Source organism: Carcharhinus amblyrhynchos, chromosome 12 (genome assembly GCF_965287045.1).
Source record: "Carcharhinus amblyrhynchos chromosome 12, sCarAmb.v2.hapA, whole genome shotgun sequence".
Classification (NCBI taxonomy): domain Eukaryota; kingdom Metazoa; phylum Chordata; class Chondrichthyes; order Carcharhiniformes; family Carcharhinidae; genus Carcharhinus; species Carcharhinus amblyrhynchos.
The window spans coordinates 49,193,805-49,215,443 of NC_137335.1; the positions used below are offsets into that span (position 1 = coordinate 49,193,805).

Below are 21,639 nucleotides of genomic sequence, written 5' to 3' on the forward strand. Positions count from 1 at the left end.
CTAATTCTGCTCCTATGTCTTATGGTCTTATGAATTCCTCTGTGTCTGCAGTGAAACTGGTGGGGTCTATTTTGGTGGTGAGGCAGAAATTGAGCCCTCGGCTGAGAACTTTGACTTCATCTGATTGAAGTGTGTAGTCCGACAAGTTGACAATAGACTCCCCTGCAATGGTACTGTTTTCTACTGTGGTACTGGGGGAGGTTTGGTTGCTGCTGGTGGTGATGCTGAGTTTCTCAAGCTTCCTATTCTTGGTGTGCATGTAGATGGCGTGGTTCTGTTGTCGCGTCTGCTTGGCAGCTCCACATTATAGTCTTACACAGTTGAGTAACAACTGTGGCACAGTTGATATTGAGTCTCTGATTTTATTTGCATCCAGCTGGCAGACTGTAACATGTAGCTTTGGAGACCACATAGCATCAAAGAAACAGGCACCGTACATCCAAATTACTAAGCCATCATTTCTTACATGATAAATGGGCACAAGACTAAGATCTTGTTGATAGATCTCCATAATCATTGGTTTAAATTGTGAACCTTTTAACTAACTCCTGTTATGCTCATTCTGTTTTTGAGGTGCTTCCAACAGTGATAGTTTATTATTTGTACCTTCAGTCAGATTAATTTGTCTGAGTTTGTACTCCTGTTGGTTGGGCACCCAAGATGGTCAATAGATTTGTTTTTGCTCCTGGATGGAACCTCTGGAATCTACTATTATGATGTTTACAGTGTTTTTCAATTTCACAAAATTATTTTAGAAATAAATATGGCTTTTACCCCTTTAAGGTTTCTTGGCAGGAGCAAGAAAAGAATTGACATCATTGTGAGCACAAAGCAGATTTGGTACAGGAATCAATACTGAAGATAGAATTGATCTTGTTGGATGTGATCCATTTAGGCTGCTAAAATTAGTTTGAAATATTTTGATTGAAAAGAGAAAAACATTTCTGGCAATATTCACAATCTTCAATAAAAAATTGAAAAATACAGTAAATATAGTATTAGTCTGAAAGATAATATGGCACAAATGTTATTTTTTATATTCCTTTTGATTGCTGTTCTCTGCCACATTCTTCTCCTTTTGAGTACCTCATTTAATTCTACCTTTTGCTTGTCCTTTAAAATAATAATTGCCTAGTAACCTACAGTTCCACCTCTCATTACCATTCCTCTTTTTCTCTCTTAACCTTTGCACTGAGCACTGACTTCTCCTGGGTGATTTTAATTTTCACTATCTTCTGGGTGATTTTAATTTTCATTGCACCTTTTCTTGGTCCTTCCCTTTCTCCCCAGTCTTTGTAATGAGCACTGACTTACCCTGAATGATTTTAATCTTCATTGTAACTTCCCTTGTCCCCTCTCTTGAATTAAGTGGGATTCTCCTATTCTTCTCTCTTCAGACTGTATTTTTCCAATGGCCTAGCTTTTCTTCATGTTCTGCAATAAGTAGGCTGCTGTTGATCTTTTCAACCACTCCTTGATATTCATCTTTGATGCCATGGTCCCCAGAAACATAGTTACATATTCTGATCAATCCCCACCCTTAAAAATTCACTTATTCTTGAATAAACACAATCTAAATTTCTGCATGTTTAATGATTATGTGGGCAGCCAGTGAACTCAGTTGGCTAGTCAGCTAGTGATGAATCAAACTAAAACCAAGAGCATACTTTCGGTCCTCATTCCAGCTGAGCTAGACTCAGGGTCTGACCCCTTGACTGACTAGTAAAAAATCACAGCTTTGGTTTGGCAGATAATCACCAAGGACCTCCCTTTAGACAGAACTCAGGAAGGACAAGAATTGGATGAGAACTACAAATTCACACCTTTCCATCTCTTTCAATACAGTTAGCACGTTCTGAACATAAATTTTGTTCTGTTTTCTCTCTTGCCTTATCTGAGTTTGTTTTGCAAATGAGAGAAACCTTTTGCTCGTGTGATCCCATTCCTACTTTCCGTTAGCAGTCAGCATGTGAGTTATTGTGAATGTGCCTGGTAACAAGCAATACCAGGAACGTAACAAAATTTAACAGGTAGGAGCCGCCAGCATTTCAAAAGGCACTTCACAGGATGCAAGGCTCCCAGTAATGGCATTAGTAGGCTTTCGACTGACCTTAAGAATCCATGCTAAAAGGAAACACCTTAGTTAGATGATTGAACCATCAAGAGGAGGCACAAAGACGTTAATCATTTTTAGTTTCACTGAAGTTGAGGGGACAGACAACAAATACATAGAGAACAATCAGAGGGAAAAATAGTGTAATTGCCAATGCTTGGGGATGCAGGCAGGCTGATTCCACCCAACAGCCTTGGAAACTAGTTCTAACTAGCAGCCAAGAAGCAAGGGCACAAATTTTTGTGGAGGCAGTTAAAACTACATTTTCACTGAACCAAGAGGAGATGTTTCCCAGAATAACTCGTCAATCGTATACAACATGGTGTAATTATAAGCTTGCCATTACTTATAGATCTATTGGAGTGGGTGTTGTATGGGAAGAGGGAAGTCTGGAAAGAGTTCAGATCTATTAAATAAACTTTGGATTAAAAAAAGTTAATTCTATCTGAACTGGATGGGTTTATTAGTTCCTGTATGTAACTGTCTTAGATCATGATTGTCCTGTTGTATACATGTGTATTTTCTTTATTGTAATAAATAACCTTCAATGAATGTTATATATGACCGGACTAGTCACTTTCTCACTGGTTTTTAACGTGACTCCTCACACCATTCCCATAAACAAAATTATACATCACCATGTGGTGTTCCAAGTTGGTATATCCATGCAGGTAAATCAGCCAGGTTCTTGACATAGTTGGCGTTATAAATCGTTCAGTTTCCACTGCTCCCTGCCATTTCTAAGCCACCATTAGCACCCACCCCCCCTTGCAAACTACTATCCCATCCCTTACCTTCTTTTTCTTTCCAAAATTCTTAAACATACAGTCATCTTCATTTTGTTACTGTACCAACGGTTAAGCTTAAAAAATACAGCAGAAATTACCTGTGACGGAGTTGAATTCTGTTTTGTAATAGCAGGAGCAACATGCTTCCTAGTATTGCTGATGGGCAAAAATTAAGTATCGCTTGGCTTAACTAAATCTACTTCTGTCCAATTGTTTCTGTTTGTTTTCTCCTTTCTATTTCTTTTCTTCCTTGATTCCTTCATTCTCCTTTTCTCTTTGCTTTGTCATGGATGATGTCAACATTCTTGAATGTTGTGGCTGCACTCATCTAGGCAAGTGTGAGTTTTCCATCACTTTCCTGACTTCAGCTTTGTTCTCAAAGAAATACCTGAGTTATATTGGGAAACCCTTGACCTGTGTCAGCCTGAGAGCGGGACAAGTTTTTGACACCATGCGAAATACGTCGAGCATAAAAATTTGTATTCAAACACCAACAATCCCAAGCAAAAGGTGTAGGAGGAGGTTTTGCAGAATTCTGGACAGAATTCAGTTTTCAGCGTTTGATATTTTTGTATCATTGTGAATCCAAATTTTATGTGAATCTGATCATAATTCTTGATCGGTACTTTTACCTTGCTTGGAATAAAGCACCTTAATGATGGAAACCAAGCTTTATCTACCTAGTTTGACAGTATGAAATATCAGGTTTTCTAGTTCAGAAAGCTGATGCTATTGTTATACTCTTTGACCATGCTATCTTTCAAGTATGTATAGGGACTGTGAGCAAGATCCCATTAAAGCTGTACATGATGTTTATTTGAAGAAATAATTGCTATCAGTGAAGCCCAAGAAGGCAACTACCTTGAACCCAAATCCATTACATTGAAATTTGGGTTGGTAAATTTTTATGATCGTAAGGGTCATGATCAGAATGGTCACTCACCAAATAAATGCAAGTTGTCAGTTTAGGATACAGTGTTATGAAAGCCAGATTACTTGCAGCTGTTATCTGGAAACACTTGACAGCATTCGAGATCTGTTGGTAGCCTGAGCGAGAAACCAGTGAGCACAGTTTTAATCATTGAATACCCTGATTTTAGCTTTTCATGGTACGAAGATGAAGCATTTTGCATTTCTCTTTTTATTCCATTCAGTGTTTTACTTTTTGTGGACATGGACATGGACACTGTAATTTTAATATGCCATAAATAATTAGTCTAACGATTTGTTTTGATCTTGTTTTGATCTTGTTCACGTACACATTGCTTTCACTAGATTAAACATTTAATCTGCATTGGACTGTATAATGCACCACATGCTGGTTTTAGGAGACAAAATCTTTGGCTTTGAACAAACTGGGATCAAATATATGTTAATATTCATTCAAACAAAGGCGCGTTGGTTAATTATATTCATCTGATGTTGCTTTTTGTTTTCTATGATCTTTCTACAAAGATCATGCAGTGGATTGTATTTTTATCCCAGAATATTTAACATTTACGAGCGCTGACTTGTAGATGTTAAGTATAGCATATCCTTCTTAATTTTGATATTTTTGAATTGGCAAAATCTTCCAATTTTCCAGTTGGCAAGGAATGGAGGACAGTTGGTACTTGTGAGCATGACAGCCTAAAGAAGATGCAGCTTTTATGGCAGTCATGCCACTGGTTTCCACTCTTGATTAAATGCACATCTGTTCCAGGTGAGAACTCGAGAACGTTCCATTTGTCTTGGACAATCACACGTAGGAATTGCTGTCAGCTGGAGGAGATTGAGTGGTAGATGGTATCACTGTTGTGTATCTGAGTGACAGTGATGTGGATAGCACATTTCTCAAGATGATCACCCTCCACTTAAGGTTGCAGATTCAGTCTTGGAAGTAGATTGGCTGTATGGTGGCGGGAGATCATAAGAACATAAGAAATAGGAGCAGGAGTAGGCCATCTAGCCCCTCGAGCCTGCCCTGCCATTCAATAAGATCATGGCTGATCTGAAGTGGATCAGTTCCACTTTCCCGCTTTCTCCCCATAACCCTTAATTCCCTTGTCAGTCAAAAACCTATCTACCCATGATTTAAATATACTTAGCGAGGTAGCCTCCACCACTTCAACGGGCAGAGAATTCCAGAGATTCACCACCCTTTGAGTGAAGAAGTTCCTCCTCAACTCTGTAGAGTTCGCATGTCCTTCTGTGTCTGCATGGGTTTCGTCTAGCTGCTCTGGTTTCCTCCCACATTCTGAAAGACGTGCTGTTGGTGCATTGACCCGAACAGGTGCCGGACTTTGTTGACTAGGAGTTTCACAGTAACCTCATTGCAATGTTGATGTAAGCCTTACTTATGACTAATAAATAAACTTTTGATAAACTTTAAATATACTTTAATTTTAGTACTTTAGTAAGCAGTTTAACTTGTAACTGTTTATAAAACCTGATATGACGAACACCTCTCTGAGGCTTGGAGACTACTGGTCTACCCAGGGTCATCATAGATGCTCTTGCCACTGTCAACAGATTTGAACATCTTATACCTGCTTCCCAATAAGACAAACTGGGGCTCCCCTATCCCCAATGCAGCCAAACCACCCAGGTTTGTTGTTGAGTAAGATTTGACGCAGGTCACGTAATTCACAACTCCATGCAATCTTAAATTAGCCAGACTGTCCTCGTAGCACACTTTTAAATTTTATATTTGTAACACATCTAACATAAGAAGATTCCTTTAATGCTACTTGACAAGTATGGATTAATTAGAGGGAGCTAACATGGATTTATTGAAGGGAAATAGTGCTTAACTGACTTTTGATGAGGTAACAGATGGAGTTGATGTGATAATATCATTGATGTGATGTACACGAACTTCCAAAATGTGTTTGATAAAGTGTTACTAACTAGCCTTGCCAGCCAAGTCTAAATCCATGGAAAAATAGGGCAATGGCTACAAAGTTGACTATGTCAAAAAAACTGCAGTCCTAACTGGTGGTTTTTCAGACTGGGGGAAGGTTATGATAAACTTCAAGAGAGTAAAGGATGATGAAATGGATGCGTATATGGCAGATAAAACTTAATACCTGAAGTGATGCAAGGAAAGGCAATGTAAAATTATAGGTACAATTCTAAAGGGATGCAGGAAGATAAAACTTGGTACTGTAAATGTCTAAATATATGATGATTGGAACCTCAAAATCCCTTTTAAAAAAAATGGGGTGGTTGGGAGACAACATAAATGTTTAGCATAAAAGTGAACTATGGATGTGAGTGGTTCCCATCTTTATTGCTTGCCACACAGGGTCTGCTCTATGTAGGCATGTCTTAAACTCTGGCACGTCTTTGCAACACAGCCCACATTGTTTGCTTGGTTCCTTGCACCCACTTTAAGGTAAAGGATCAGTAAATAAAACATCCATTTGTGTAGTGATGCATTAATCGTCAGACTCAATTTGAGCATAGCATGTTTTGCTTGGAAATTGGGTGATCAGAGTCAACTTATACACTAAGTATATTCAAAAATCATTAGGTTTGCAGTCAGGAAAATAGGGTCATCTTGGGTGCTATCCTACCCTAGCTGAGATCAGCTTATTCAATTGTGATTTGTGAAAATAAGATCACTTTGATTTTTGTTAAACATACAAACTGGAATATTATTTTCAATGTGTTAGTTTTTTCATCATCATCTTTCCCTTGCACTGTTGATCTAATGTGAATGGTTGCAATCTCTCGTAACTGGACGACAGTTGCTAGGGCAGAATTAACAAGTGTATACAATGTGTATATGCACTTGGTGAAAATGTGGCCATGGTGTCCCTTTATCAGCTTTTCAATTTAACATTTACAACCCTAATCACATTATTTTCCTTTGCTGAACAGATGCAGCACCAGTGATTGGCAGATGACAAGAATTCTGCTGCCATCTTATAACACATCTGACTGTGTGAGATGGCAGTGATGAGTATAGGGATCATGTACAGGAATTGTAAGCTGGGTTTACGTTTAAGGCTTTGAAAAATTATGGCCATGCTCCCATACAAGTAATCTGTGCATCCCATTATTTCAGGATTGGACTCACTGCTCTACTTTAGTATAACTTGGGGATGTAACAAGTATTCTGTTGTAGTGTTGAACCAGTTACTTTGTCCCAAATATCTCTTAAATCTGGTGACAGATTGGATTATCACTAGGTGAGATTTGATAAATTGTCAAGCTTATTGGACAAGGAAGGTAAACATATAGAGCAATAGTTAAGATCAGTTTCATTAAACTCAGTCAGTAATTCATATAATGGTGCAAAATAAGTAAGACCCCATGCTGCCCTGCATCAGTCATTTTACTTGGCATTTCACTTATCTTGCTTATACCCAACAGCAGACAATCTAGTGTTATTGATGAATGAAGAAAGATTGTGTTGGCATTAAGTATAAAGTGGCAATTTTTACATTATTCAAGAAATCATTTAATTTACTGTATGTTATCTATTTGCACATGCATCCAGAATTATATCTTTTTAAAGAAATTTTCATGCGTTCTATATTTTTCAGCTGTTGACCTGCAGTGTAAATTTGTAGGTATCTAATCTGATCAGAGAAATGTTGAGAAGAGATATTGCTTGGCAATACAAATAGAATTATTTCACTCATCAGTATAAGTAAACAAATTCTGCTAACCTCAGTGACTTGGTAAGATAATATTTTTCAAACTATAAGAGCATCATAATTGAAGACCTTGTCTGTCTTTTCTCAAAAAAAAATTATTTCCAGCTTTTGGAGTTGTTTGATAGTGAGGATCCACGAGAACGGGATTTTTTGAAAACAGTTCTTCATCGTATTTATGGAAAGTTCCTTGGACTACGGGCGTTCATCAGGAAACAGATCAATAACATTTTTCTACGGTAATAATATGGTTTCTTTCTGTTTGGTAAAAATTTCCAGTGCCGTGAGGATATATAAATTGTTATAAAAAGCAGTAACAACCTTGTGAAATATATTTTCTTTTAATTAGATGTCCTATAGACTTAAAATGTAGGAAATCTCCAAAGTGAGTGAAATCTTTTGGTCTGAAATTATTTCAGTCCTGTTCACTGGTGGCTCCCTTTGGGGTTCGAGAGTTGACATTATTCTGTGTAGTTTTCAACTCACATCGAGTAGTGAAAGTTCATCCTTTTGCGCATGAAGGTTCATTAAGATGTGTGCAAGTATTACACTACATAACAAATTGATTAGGACATTCTGGAGTCATCCATGGTAGCTGCTGAAACCAGTGTTGTATCTGGACAGTTAGAAGTCCTAATGCCCTTTTCTGGCTTTTTAATGAAATTTGATGATGACTGCAGCATGGGCCATCCTGTTATAATCGGTTGAAAGCTGCAAAATCCCTAAACAGACCACTAAAGACTCATCAAAAAGGCAAGTAAAAATAAATGTTTATTTACTTGAAAATTCAGCCAAGAGAAGCAGTGGTGTTACTTTTGTCAACTATGAGCCTCTGCAGGATACCTCTTGCACCACCTCAGTCCCCTGTCCCATTTCTTTCTCCACAATTATCAGAGGTCTGGTGCAGATGCCCACAGTAGCTGACTTTCCTCCACTTTCTGACGGGTGTACTGCCTCTTTGTGAATGAGCACCTCCAGTTTGTCGGTCACATCCTAGTAATGCAAGAGTGTTACTTCTGCCCGGTCATTTTTGTGCAGCATCATTGCTAGGCTATAGTTTTAAACTATCTTTTGTTTTTGTCCTATTAATTGTTGACAATGATGCTGCTATATAGTGGGATCTGGGTGTCCACATAAATAAATCTCAAAAAATCAGCATGCAATGCAGCAATTAATTAGAAACACAAATAGATGTTGGCCTTTATTGCAAAGGGGATGTAGTTTAAAGTATGAAAGTCGTGTTACAACTGCACAGGGCAATTGTGTGAGAGACATCCTGAGCACTGTACAGTTTTGCCTCCTTATTAAGATGGCATATGCTTATATTGGAAGCTGTTCAGAGAAGGTTCACTGGCTGATTCCTGAGATGAAGGGTTGTCTTGTAAGGAAAGGTTGAATAGGGCTGAGTCTTTGTGAATTGAAGTTTAGAGGAATAAGATGTGATTTTATTGAAATGTAAGATTCTGAGCCATGATAGAGTAGATGCTGAGAAGATATTTCTTTCCCTTCTCTCTCTCTCTCTCTCTCTCTCTCTCTCTCTCTCTCTCTCACTCTCTCTCTCTCTCTCTCTCACTCTCTCACCCCCCGCCCCCGTCTTCTCTGAGGGTCATTATTTGTTGGAATTCCTTATCTCACAGAGCATTGGAGGCTGGGTTATTCAATATATTCAAGACTGAGTTAGTTTTTTTATCTTTAAGGAGGCTATTGGCGACAGACAGGAAAGTGGAGTTAAGTCCATAATCAGATAGCATGATCTTATTGAATGGTAGAGCAGGCTTGAGGCTAAGTGACCTACGTCTGTTCCCATTTTGTATGCTGTACTTGTTTTTTAAAATGCAGTATTGTATCTATATTGCATTAATTATCTTAGATTTCACTGTAAATTTGAATTTGACAAAATAATTACTAGTGCAGAACACATTGTTGCCTTATGTGTATTTATTCAAATGTTGCATGTAGACTATTGCCATATTATGGTTTAGTTTGTTTTTCTGACTGTCCTCTTAACGGAATACTTGAAGAAAAATTACAAGTTTGTCTCAAATTCTCATTCCCTTCCCAAATGGGCTGTGTTTTGTTTTTGTCCTCTACAATGATGGCCTGCCAGCAGTGGCCATTTTTCAATTATAAGATGGAGATGCCCTCTCTCCTCCCCTCCCTGCAACACCACCCTGCAGCTCCTTCATTCTGGGGGATTCTAATGGCTGTGCAGTTTCTACAGCCTACCCATCACCTATTATGAATGTAGCGTGATAGTGCAAGATAATCTTTACCCTTTTCCCTCACATCTCGGTTGTTCACAACAAGATATGTATTTTGTATTTTAAACCTTTTTGTGCGTTGTGACTTTTAATAATTGATATAACAGTTTAAATCAGAAGAAAGGATAAACATTTATTCAGAATGTAATTATTGAAGTGCAAACTCAACAAAAACACTCTTTAAGGAACGTGTGCGGACGTACACACACACAAATTCTGACTTGGGCTATTAACAAAATAACAAGAATGTTTACATCAGTCCTTTTATGATTCAAGTGTTGGCAGGCCTGGCTGGGTTTTCTATAATCCAGAGATTATGTCCTTTGAGGTTCTGCTTAATTTGTTGTCACACTCCTCAAACTATGTCCTTTTGTTCTGCCTATGCCATTGGTACTTACATTGATTACAGTGATTGTTCCTCCCATTGAAAGTTCCTCTCCAGCCCTCAGCAGATGTCCTGAACACTAGCATGAGGCAGGTAACAGTTTATGGACTGGCACTCTTTTCTGGAAAGAAAAATGTCAATCTCTGACTATATTGTCCCCCACTATCACTGAAGGAGAAGTTGCCATAATCCCAGATGACCATAGGCTGCTCTCCTCATTGAACCAAATTCCCAAATGTACTCAACCCAGCCTCCGTCTCACTCAGGCCAAGTACCCCCCCCCCCCCCCCCCCCCCTTAGTGATTATATGCTTCTCAAAATTTTAGAATTGAAATTTGAAAGCAAGGTGAGGACACTGATTAGATTTGAACTCAGCACAAAGAAATATAGTTGTGGATTTTGCAGGCCCATAATCTCAGCCCCAGGATTGTCTTCAAGAGTTCCTCAGTTCTAGGCTGAACCATCTTTAGCTTTTTCTTCAATGGTCTGCCTGTCATCAGGTCAGAAGTGGGGAAACTCACTAATAATAGCAGTGTTTGGCTTAATTTGCCACTCCTTAGATAGTAAAGCAGTCTGTGCCCTCATGCAGCAGCATCAGTCAGCATTCAGACTTAGGCTGGTAAATGGCAAGAACTGTGCATCACACAAGTGCTGGCCAATAACCACAGAGTCTAAACAACTCCCCTTGAAGTTCAATGGCATTATCATCATTGAAACCTCACCACCAACATTCTGGAGCTCGCTTTTGACCAGAAACTTAACTGGGACACATGAATACTGTGGCTCTGAAAGAGTCAAAGGCTGGGTATTGTGTCTCATATAATTTTGCCCCTGGCTCGCTAAAGCATCTACAAGATACAGGTATGATAGAATATTCTCCACTTGTCTGCCTGGATGAGAGCAGCCTCAACAACATTTAAGAAGCTTGACAATATCCAGGGCAAAGCTGCTTGCTTGACTGGCACTCCATCCACCACCCTAAACATTCATTCCCTCCAACACTGGCAAAATGTGGCCAGTGTTTACTATCTACAATATGCCTTGTAGCAACTCACCAAGATATCAACAGCACCTTCTATACCTACAACCTATACCAATTAGAAGAACAAGGGCAAAAACTGATGAGGCTGCCAGCACCTGCAAGCTCCCCTCCAAGTCACACGCCAGCCTTACTTGGAAGTATGTCACCCTTCCTTTCTTGGCATTGGGTCAAAATCTTGGGATTCCTTAACTGAAAGTGGCACAGTGGTTATCACTGCTGCCTCACAGCACCAGAGATTTGGGTTCAATTCCAGCCTCAGGTCACTGGCTGTGTGGAGTTTGCACGTTCTCCCTGTGTCCATGTGGATTCCCTCTGGGTGCTCTGGTTTTCTTTCTCACTCCAAAGACAAAGGGTTAGGTAGATTGGCCATGCTAAATTGCCTGTTTGTGTCAGGGGGACTAATAGGGTAAGTATGTGAGGTTACAGGATAGGATTTGGGTGGGATTGTTGTTGGTGCAAGCTCAATGGGCCAAATGGCCTCCTGCACTATACTTAATTTGTCAACAAATTTGTTTCTCTAAAAACTTCCTATTATTTGGTGTCTAATCGTATGCACCCAACTATGTAATAATTTTACTATTGTTCCTTAATGCTAAACAAATAGATTCTATCTTTGAAAATTCATCCTTTTTCACTGCAGAAATAAGATCATTAATCAATACTACCAGCAATCCCGCCCCCATTTCTTTCCTTCTCTGTCCATCCTAAATGCATTGTGGACAGGATTATAAAGTGCCCATTCCTCCCCTCCTTTGAGATGGGTCTTTTGCCACAATATCAGTCTCACATGGTTACTTGTGCCTGCAGTTTGCCATTATTATTTATTCACCACGCTTTATGCATTTACATACATGCATTCTAATTTGCCTTAGTCTGCTTATATTTCCACCCCCATTCCTATTTCTGAATCACTCTTTATTCTAATTTTTGTTTCTCTCGCATCTGACATGTCTTTTCTAATGCTTCATCCAAGTGCCTCTCTCCCTGCCAAGTTAGTTTAAGTACTAAGTAGAAGGCTTTTAAAATGCATAGTGATAATTTTATTAGTAACCACAGACACTGAAAACTTACCAACAATCCAAAGGCTCAGCTAAAGCTCTGGGGACATGGGTTCAAATCCCACCACGCAGCTGGTGGAAATTCAATTTAATAAATCTGGGATTAAAAGCTAGCCTCAGTATCCATGACCAATAGTGACCTCACAGGCCATTTAGTTGTACCAAACCACCACAGAAAAGTCCAAAGGAATACAGCCACACTCACCATGCAGCATTGCCACAGGGCAGTGGAAATGACAATGACACAGCATGCCCAGTCAATACTGCAAAGTCCTCCTTTATTAACATTTGGGCTCTTGTGCCTAAACTGGAACAGTGGCAACAATCTGACAGTTATACTCATGGCATCGTCACTTACAACGGACATACCAGACACCTCCATCACTATCTCTGGGAATGTTGTGTCCTACTGGCAGGGTAGATCCAGTGGAGGTGGTGGCGCAGTGATATACAGTCAGGAGGGAGTTGCCCTTGGAGTCCTCAACATTAACTTGTGAAGTTTCATGTCATCAGGTCAAACATAGATAAGGAAACTCTTGCTAATTGTCACTTATCATCCTCCCTCATCAATATGCCTACATGTTGAACACTACTGAGAAGGAGCACTGAAGGTGGCAAGGGCACAGAATGTACTCTGGGAAATTTCAGTGATCAATACCAGGAGTGGCTTGATTTGTACCATTCCCAACTGGTTGAGTTGTGCAGGACACGTGTGCCAGAGTAGCCTGCAGCAGGTGGTGAGGGGACCGACAGGAGAGAAAATCCTCTGGACAGCATATTAGGAGCAGCACCAGACAAACATAAAAATGAGATGCTATCTTGGTGCAACTACAACATAGAACTGCAGGCATTCCAAACAGTGAAAGCAGCATGCAGTAGTCAGAGCAAAGTGAGCCCACAGCCAACATATCAGATCAAAATTATGTAGTCCTACCACATTCAGTCATGAATGGTGATGGACAGTTTTAACAAGTGTTACATCCTCCTCTGAAACTGTCAGAGATGTGTGTGTAGGCCTGAATGATTGCCATGAGGACTGAATGCTTGAAGTTGTGGTTTTATCATTTTTCTTGGGCTTAGTTGTTAATTGCTTTTCCTTTGATGCAAGGAAACCTTGTATGATTGGCTCCTTGTTGCCCACAGTTTAAGTAGTTAAATGCATTCTGTTCAGAAGAAGATGTGCTCTTAAGGAGAAACTTAAACCTTTGTTGTGACCAACTGAGGAAGTTGAACAGAGCAGAACTCACATGGTCTCAACACCAGAAAATGATCATCTCCAGCAAGAGACAATCTAACCATCTTACCTTTTATATTCAGTGATTCAATGGCATACCCGTTGCTGAATCATCCACTGTCAACACCTTGGGGGACTGCCGTTGGCCAGAAACTGAACTGGGCCAGCCATACAAGTACTGTGGCTACAAGAACAGATCAGAGGCTGGGATTCTGCGGAGAGTAACTGGCTTCCCATTTCCCAAAGCCTGTCCATCATCTACAAGATACCAGCCAAAAGTGTGATGGAATATTTCTTCACTAGCCTGGATGAATGTAGCTCCAATAACACTCATTAAGTCTGACCCTATCCAGGACAAAATAGCCTGTTTGGTAACCCGTTCACCACATTTATTCTCCCACCACCAACGCAATGTGCCGCCTACAAGGTGCATTTCACCAAGGCACCTTTCAACAGCACCTTCCAAATCTGTAATCTCTATCACCTAGAAGGATGAGGGCAGCTGATGCATGGGAACACCACCACCTTCAAGTTTCCTTCCAAGCTACACACTATCCTGAGTTGGAACTACATCATTGTTCCTTCACGATTGCCAGGCTCAAGTTTTGGAACTCCCTTCCTAACAGTGCTGTGAATATACCTACACCACATGGACTGCAGTGGTTCAAGAAGACGGCTTACAACCACCTTCCTGAGGGCAGTAGAAATACTCGCATCCCGTGAAAAAATAGAAGTGTGATTTGAAAAGCTAAAGGAGATTATGCAAAAAAAAGTAGGAGATTATATAAGAAAATGGTGAAGTTGTTTAAAAGGACAGAAAAGTAAAAGAATAGTTTACGACTTGGTAGGACTATTTGTGATAAAAGATGAGATCTAACTGTAGGATCTGTGTCGAAGCGACTAAATCAAAATTTTACATCGATTTTTGAAATGATGATGAAAGTGAGAATATAAGTTTAATAAAGAGGAATGTGGAATTTATATAACCAAATAAATATAACTATAAGCAACTGCAGTAAAATAATTAGTTCTGAAAAACTTAGCAATTCTCAAGATAATTATAGACCAGTGAGTTTGACATCGGTGGTAGGAAAATTATTGGAAAAAATTCTTAGGGATAGGATGTATGAGCATTTGGAGCGTTGCAATCTGATTAGGGATACGCAACATGGCTTTGTTCGGGGGAGGTCTTGCCTTACGAATCTGGTGGAATTCTTCGAGGAGGTGACAAAAACGGTTCACGATGGGCGAGCTGTTGATGTCATCTACATGGATTTCAGTAAGGCGTTTGACAAAGTCCCTCACAGGCTGGTAGAAAAGGTTAAGGCACATGGGATACAAGGACAGGTAGCTAGGTGGATTGAAAACTGGCTGGGAAATAGGAGACAGAGAGTAGTTGTCGAGGGGTCCTTTTCTGGCTGGAGGCCAGTCACCAGTGGTGTGCCGCAGGGCTCAGTACTGGGACCTCTCCTCTTTATAGTGTATATATAAACGACTTGGAAGAGGGTGTACGTGGTGTGATCAGCAAATTTGCGGATGACACCAAGATGGTAGGATTGGCAGATACTGAGGAGGACTGTCAGGTGACACAGCAGGATATAGATAGGTTGGTATATTGGGCAGATAGATGGCAGATGGAACTTAATCCTGACAAATGCAAGGTGATGCATTTTGGAAGGAATAACGCAGGGAGGAGTTATGTGATAAAAGGTAGACCGATTAAGAGTATAGAGATACAGAGGGACCTGGGAGTGCAGGTGCACAACTCTCTGAAGGTGTCGACACAGGTAGAGAAGGTTGTGAAGAAAGCTTATGGAACGCTAGCCTTTATAGGAAGGGGTATAGAGTATAAGAGCTGCCGTCTAATGCTTCAGTTGTACAGAACGTTGGTTAGACCACATTTGGAGTACTGCGTCCAGTTCTGGTCACCTTACTACCGGAAGGACGTGGAGACCCTGGAGAGGGTGCAGAGGAGGTTTACCAGGGTGTTGCCTGGCATGGAAGGACTGAGTTACGAGGAAAGGTTGGAGAAACTGGGGCTCTTCTCCTTAGAAAGACGGAGATTAAGGGGGGTATGATAGAGGTATATAAAATACTGAAGGGAATAGATAAACAGTGGTAGGCTTTTCCCTAGATTGGGGACAATTACGAGAGGTCACGATCTAAGGGTGAGGGGGGAGAAGTATAATTTGGATATGAGAGGAAGGTTTTTCACGCAGAGGGTCGTGGGGGTATGGAACGCGCTACCGAGTAGGGTGGTGGAGGCAGGCATGTTTGGACTTGTTTAAGGTTTACTTAGACACATGAGTGAAGCAAGGATGGAGGTTATAATAGAGGGTATTAAATAGGGTCAGAGCCTCGGGACGACACCGGAAATGTAGTTTTATATGTTAACGTATTGTCCTTTTATTCCACAGGGTCGGTCCACCTTGTTGTCAAACGAGGGGCATGCACACGGTGGGTCGTGCGTGGGCTGCTCTTGGAGGTTCCGGGAGTGGCCTAGTACTTCGTGTCGTTGTGTGTGCTTAATCCTGGACCAGCAGATGGGGCACCGCAACAGCTCAGTGACTGTCACTACTAGCTGTGCAAATACATGGATTTGGGCCTGTGTCTGTGGGAGTTTGCGCATTCTCCCTGCGGTTGCGTGGGTTTCCTCCAGGCGCTCCGGTTTCCTCCCACACCCCAAAGATGTGCTCTTAGGTTGATTGGTGTACCAAATGGACACTATTCTCCCCTGAATCTGGCTACATTAGGGGTTCCACTCACATACACACAGAGCGGGGTAGGTGTGGGAAGATGCGGCGGCGCGGGCTCGTTGGGCTGAAGGGCCTGTTTCCCGTGCTGGGATGTTCTTTGTTCTTTTTTATTTATAATTAGAAGCCGCCAGACAACAGATCGTAGTATCTGATCACAATTATTCAGCCTTCAATATACATATTCAACGGTGGACTGAGAAGTATATTATGTAGCACTCTTATTCAAGAAGAATATACTGGGGTGTCTGATGTCAATTGTGGGAAATAACTGGATTAATAATCAGGGCATTTTTATAATGAATGGCTGATTAGATTGATTAAAGGCATGCTGTAAATGTTGTGATGTAAGGAATTTCAGAAGATGCAAAATAAATTGAGCATATGGCAAGAGGAAATGTACCAGCATGACTGGTCAGATTGGAGAAGAATTGAAGCACTGGGCCCATTTTTGATTTGGAGCACATAGATTTTGACTTGGGTATGTGTAACAAAATCTCAATTTGCTGCTGATTCAGTAATAAATAATTTAGCAACATTAAGAACTGAATTTTTAGGAAGAGTTAAAGGGTCTAATAGAATGGGCAGATGAAGTTTGATGTGGGTCATTGTGGGGCTAATATATTTTGGGAGTATAAGAACATAAGAACATAAGAAATAGGAGCAGGAGTAGGCCATCTGGCCCTTCGAGCCTGCCCCGCCATTCAATAAGATCATGGCTGATCTGTCGTGGCTCAGTTCCACTTTCCGGCCCTCTCCCCATAACTCTTAATCCCCTCTCTTATCAAAAACCCGTCAACCCGCTTCTTGAAAATACTTAGCGAGGCAGCCTCCACCACTTCAACAGGTAGAGAATTCCAGAGATTCACCACCCTTTGAGTGAAGAAGTTCCTCCTCAACTCCGTTCTAAAACGCCCCCCTTTATCTTGAGGCTGTGCCCCCTAGTCCTACTGTCTTTTTTGAGTGGGAAGAGTCTCTCCACCTCTATCCTATCCATCCCATTCATCATCTTATACGTCTCAATGAGATCTCCCCTCATTCTTCTAAACTCCAACGCGTACAAGCCTAGTTTATTCAGCCTCTCCTCATAGCTCAACCCCCTCAACTCCGGTATCAGCCTAGTAAACCTCCTCTGCACTCCCTCCAAGGCCAAAATATCTTTGCGCAGGTGCGGCGCCCAAAACTGCACACAGTACTCCAGCTGCAGCCTCACCAATGCCCTGTACAGCTGCAGCAAGACCTCCCTACTTTTATATTCAATCCCCTTCGCTATGAAGGCCAGCATCCCATTCGCCTTCCTGACCACCTGCTGCACCTGCAGGCTGGGTTTTTGCGACTCATGCACAAGGACCCCGAGGTCCCTCTGCACCGTCGCCTGCTGCAGTTTTTCGCCCCGTAAGTAATAGTCCTTCCTACCATTCTTCCAACCAAAGTGGACCACCTCACACTTGCCAACATTAAATTCCATTTGCCATTTCCTGGCCCATTCGCCCAGCCTATCTAGATCCTTCTGCAGACTCTCCACACCCTCCGCACAATTTGCCGTTCCCCCAATCTTGGTGTCATCAGCAAATTTCGACACCCTACACTCGGTTCCCTCCTCCAGATCATCTATATAAATGGTAAAAAGCTGAGGCCCCAGCACCGACCCCTGGGGCACTCCACTAGTCACCATCCGCCAATCCGAATAGCACCCGTTGACCCCCACTCTCTGCCTCCTATTTGACAACCAATCCTCTATCCACACTAACACCCTACCCCCAACTCCAAGTCCCCTGACCTTCTGCAATAACCTCTTATGAGGTACTTTGTCAGACGCCTTCTGAAAATCCAGAAAGACCACATCCACCGGCTCTCCTCTATCGACCGCCCTAGACACATCCTCATAGAACTCCAGTAAATTTGTCAGACATGACTTCCCTTTAATGAAACCGTGCTGCGTCTGCTCTATCAAGCAATTGCCTTCAAGATGCCTCGCAATTTCCTCCTTGATGACGGATTCTAACATTTTACCTACCACAGACGTTAAACTAACCGGCCTATAATTCCCTGCCTTTTGCCTGGCACCCTTCTTAAACAACGGCGTAACATTAGCCGTTTTCCAATCTTCCGGCACTTCCCCGGAATCCAGCGACGTCTGGAAAATAACCACCAATGCATCCACTATAACCTCCGCCATTTCTTTCAGAACCCTCGGATGCATTCCATCCGGTCCTGGGGACTTGTCCACAATCAGCCCCTCCAGTCTGTCGAGCACCGCCTCTCTAGTAACAGTAATGTCATTAAGACCCTCCAGTCCTACCACCTTTCCATCTCTAACACCCGGCAAATTATTCACATCCTCCTCCGTGAAGACAGAAACAAAAAAGTTATTCAATACCTTAGCCATATCCCCTTCCCCTACCACTAGGTCCCCTTTCTCATCCTCTAAAGGACCAACGTTCACCCTAGCCAGCCTCTTCCTTTTTATATATTTATAAAAACTCTTGCTATCCTTTTTTATATTAAGCGCTAGCCCAGCTTCATAGTTTCTCCTACCCTCCTTTATCAACTTCTTTGTCAATCTTTGTTGACATTTAAACCTCTCCCAATCCTCTTCTCGCCCACTACTCTTAGCTACTCTAAATTCCTCCGCTTTTAATTTAACACTTTCCTTTACCTCCTTCGTTATCCACGGCTTATTACCTCTCCTCCTACAGTCCTTTTTGACCATCGGAATAAATTTCTGCTGAGCACCAAGAAAGATCTCCTTAAAGATCCTCCACTGCTCCTCAGCAGACCCTCCCTCCAACGCACTCCCCCAGTCCACATTCGCCAATTCTTCTCTCATTCTACCGTACTCCCCTCTATTCAAACAAAGGACGCGTGTCCGGGAATCCACTTTCTCCTCCTCTATCTGCACCAGAAACTCCACCATACAATGATCACTCTCTCCAAGAGGATCCTTCACCGCAAGGTCCCTAATTCTACCCGCCTCATTACATAGCACCAGATCCAAGATAGCTCGCTCCCTCGTCGGCTCCAACACACACTGTTCAAGGAAATTATCCCGGCAGCATTTCAAGAACTCCTCCTCGAGCCCACCGTGTCCAACATGGGTCGACCAATCAATATGCAGATTGAAATCCCCCATAACTACGGCCGTCCCATTCCTGCACACCGCACTTATTTGCGCGTTAACAGCCCGCCCCCACCTCCAGATCATTATTCGGGGGCCTATAGACGACACCCACCAGCGTCTTCCTCCCTTTGCTGTTCCTAATCTCCACCCACAACGATTCCACGTTCTGCTCCTTGGCTCCAATATCATCCCTTGCTACCACCTTGATGCTATCCTTAATCAGCAGAGCTACGTCCCCCCCCTCTTTCCTCCTGCCTATCCTTCCTAAACACTTGATACCCTTGGACATTCAGCTCCCAGTCCCTGTCACCTTGCAGCCACGTCTCTGTAATGGCCACCAGATCATATCCATTTGTGTTGATCTGCGCCACCAGCTCATCCACTTTATTCCGAATGCTTCGTGCATTCAGATACAGCGCTTTCATCCCAGCCTTCACCTGGACCCTATTTGCCGTAACGCCACCAACCATACTCACGCCCCCTACTCCCTCTATTATTGGGACATCCTCGGCCTCTTCCCTTACCTGTACCCTCTCCTTAACTTTAGACCTCGTAAGGTCACCTACCCCCCCCCCCCCCCCCCCCCCCCCCCTAATTAGTTTAAAGCCCTGTCTACAGTCCTGTTTACTCGATTCGCCACCACTCTGGTCCCAGCACGGTTCAGACCCACCCCATCCCGCCCGAACAGGTCCCACCTACCCCAATACTGGTGCCAATGCCCCATAAATTCAAACCCATTCCTCCCACACCAATCTCTGAGCCACCCATTCACTTCCTTAATCCTGTCAACCCTACGCCCGTCTGCACACTGTTCAGGCAGTAGCCCAGAGATGACCACCTTGTCGGTTCTACTTTTTAATTCCATTCCCAGCTTCTCATACTCCCTCCCCAGATCCTCAGTCCGCACTTTGCCTACGTCGTTGGCGCCCACATGTACCACAACGACCGGATTCTCACCCTCCCACTCCAGGTTCCTCTGCAGCCCAGCTGCGACATCCCGTACCTGAGCACCAGGCAGACAACACACCCTTCTGTGCACTTTGTCATTGTGACAAAGGACAGTGTCAATACCCTTCACCCCACTGTCCCCAATTACTACTGCGTTCCTTTTCCCCTTTTTGCCTATGTCCTGCTGCATCACTGTACCGTGTGCAATTTGCTCACCAACCTCACCTGCCTCGTCCTCTTCCAGACTGGCAGCAAGAACCTCAAACCTGTTTTGCAGATTAAGAGGCTGAGGCCTCCGCTCCTCACCCCCCTTCCTCTTCCCAGCAGCCCCCTCTTGTCCCTGACCCTTAGAGTTAGCCAGTCTAGGGGGGGTGGATGTCACTTGCACCCCATTGACAATGTCACCCTCTCTTCCCCTGTTGAGCCTCAGTGTCTGTAGCTCAGAGGCCAGCTCATCCACCTTGAGCTGGAGCTCCTCCAGCAACCTGCACTTACTACAGACATGGTCACTGGGGAGGACCCTGGAGTCCACCAGTTCCCACATCATACAGAAACCACACATCACATGCCCCTCCATTATTCACTGTAGTGGGTTTGAGAAAAATTTTTTTCCTTGTTTTTTCAAACAAACTCACCTGGCCTTTTTTCCTTCCAGCCCTTTTTGATATTAAGCCCTATTAACTCACTCTGCTTCCCTCTCACTCCGCTGCCCGCTGTCTACACCAGGCCTCCTTTTAAACCTGGCACTGATTTAAAGCAGGCTGGTCCACAACTCCTTCTAAACACTCCCTCAGAATTCTTAAAGCAGTAAATACAATAAAATAAATGCTTTAAACAGTTCTACAAAGAACAAAGTGCTTTAAACTTATTTTAAACAGGTTTTTAACAGGTAAAATCTTAGCGCTCTCTCTGCTCCTTCACTCGTCTGCTCCAGCAAACAATGGTATAAATGAGCAAATGGAGTATATACTGAAGGAAAGGTTACTGAAGGTTGTGGGAGAACAGAGACACGTAAAAATTCGAATACTTTAATCTCCAATAATGTGCATAGATAAAGCCCCAAAAAGGCTATTAGATTTTGGGATTCATAAATCGGGGCATAGAGTGCAGGAATAAGGACGTAATGATGTGCACGTACAAAACACCAATTGGCATACTGTATGCACTTTTGCCCATTGAAGTTGTAGTGTGAAGCTGAGATTCCTCAGGATGATGGCAGGGCTCGGAAACTATAGTTTTGAGAAATGACCTGGATGCTGGATCAAGGGAATTTTTCGTTCCCTGACACAAACT

The 21,639-nt window shown here is 42.3% G+C and overlaps 1 protein-coding gene across 1 annotated transcript in view; it reads left to right on the forward strand.

Moving 5' to 3' along the window:
- The window catches only part of ppp2r5a (protein phosphatase 2, regulatory subunit B', alpha isoform), a 151,505-nt gene that overhangs the window by 81,279 nt on the left and 48,587 nt on the right, over positions 1-21,639 (forward strand). The window contains exon 5 of the mRNA XM_080200492.1: positions 7,653-7,783. Coding sequence (XP_080056618.1) covers positions 7,653-7,783 — 131 coding nt within the window. The remainder of the gene's footprint in view (positions 1-7,652; positions 7,784-21,639) is intronic.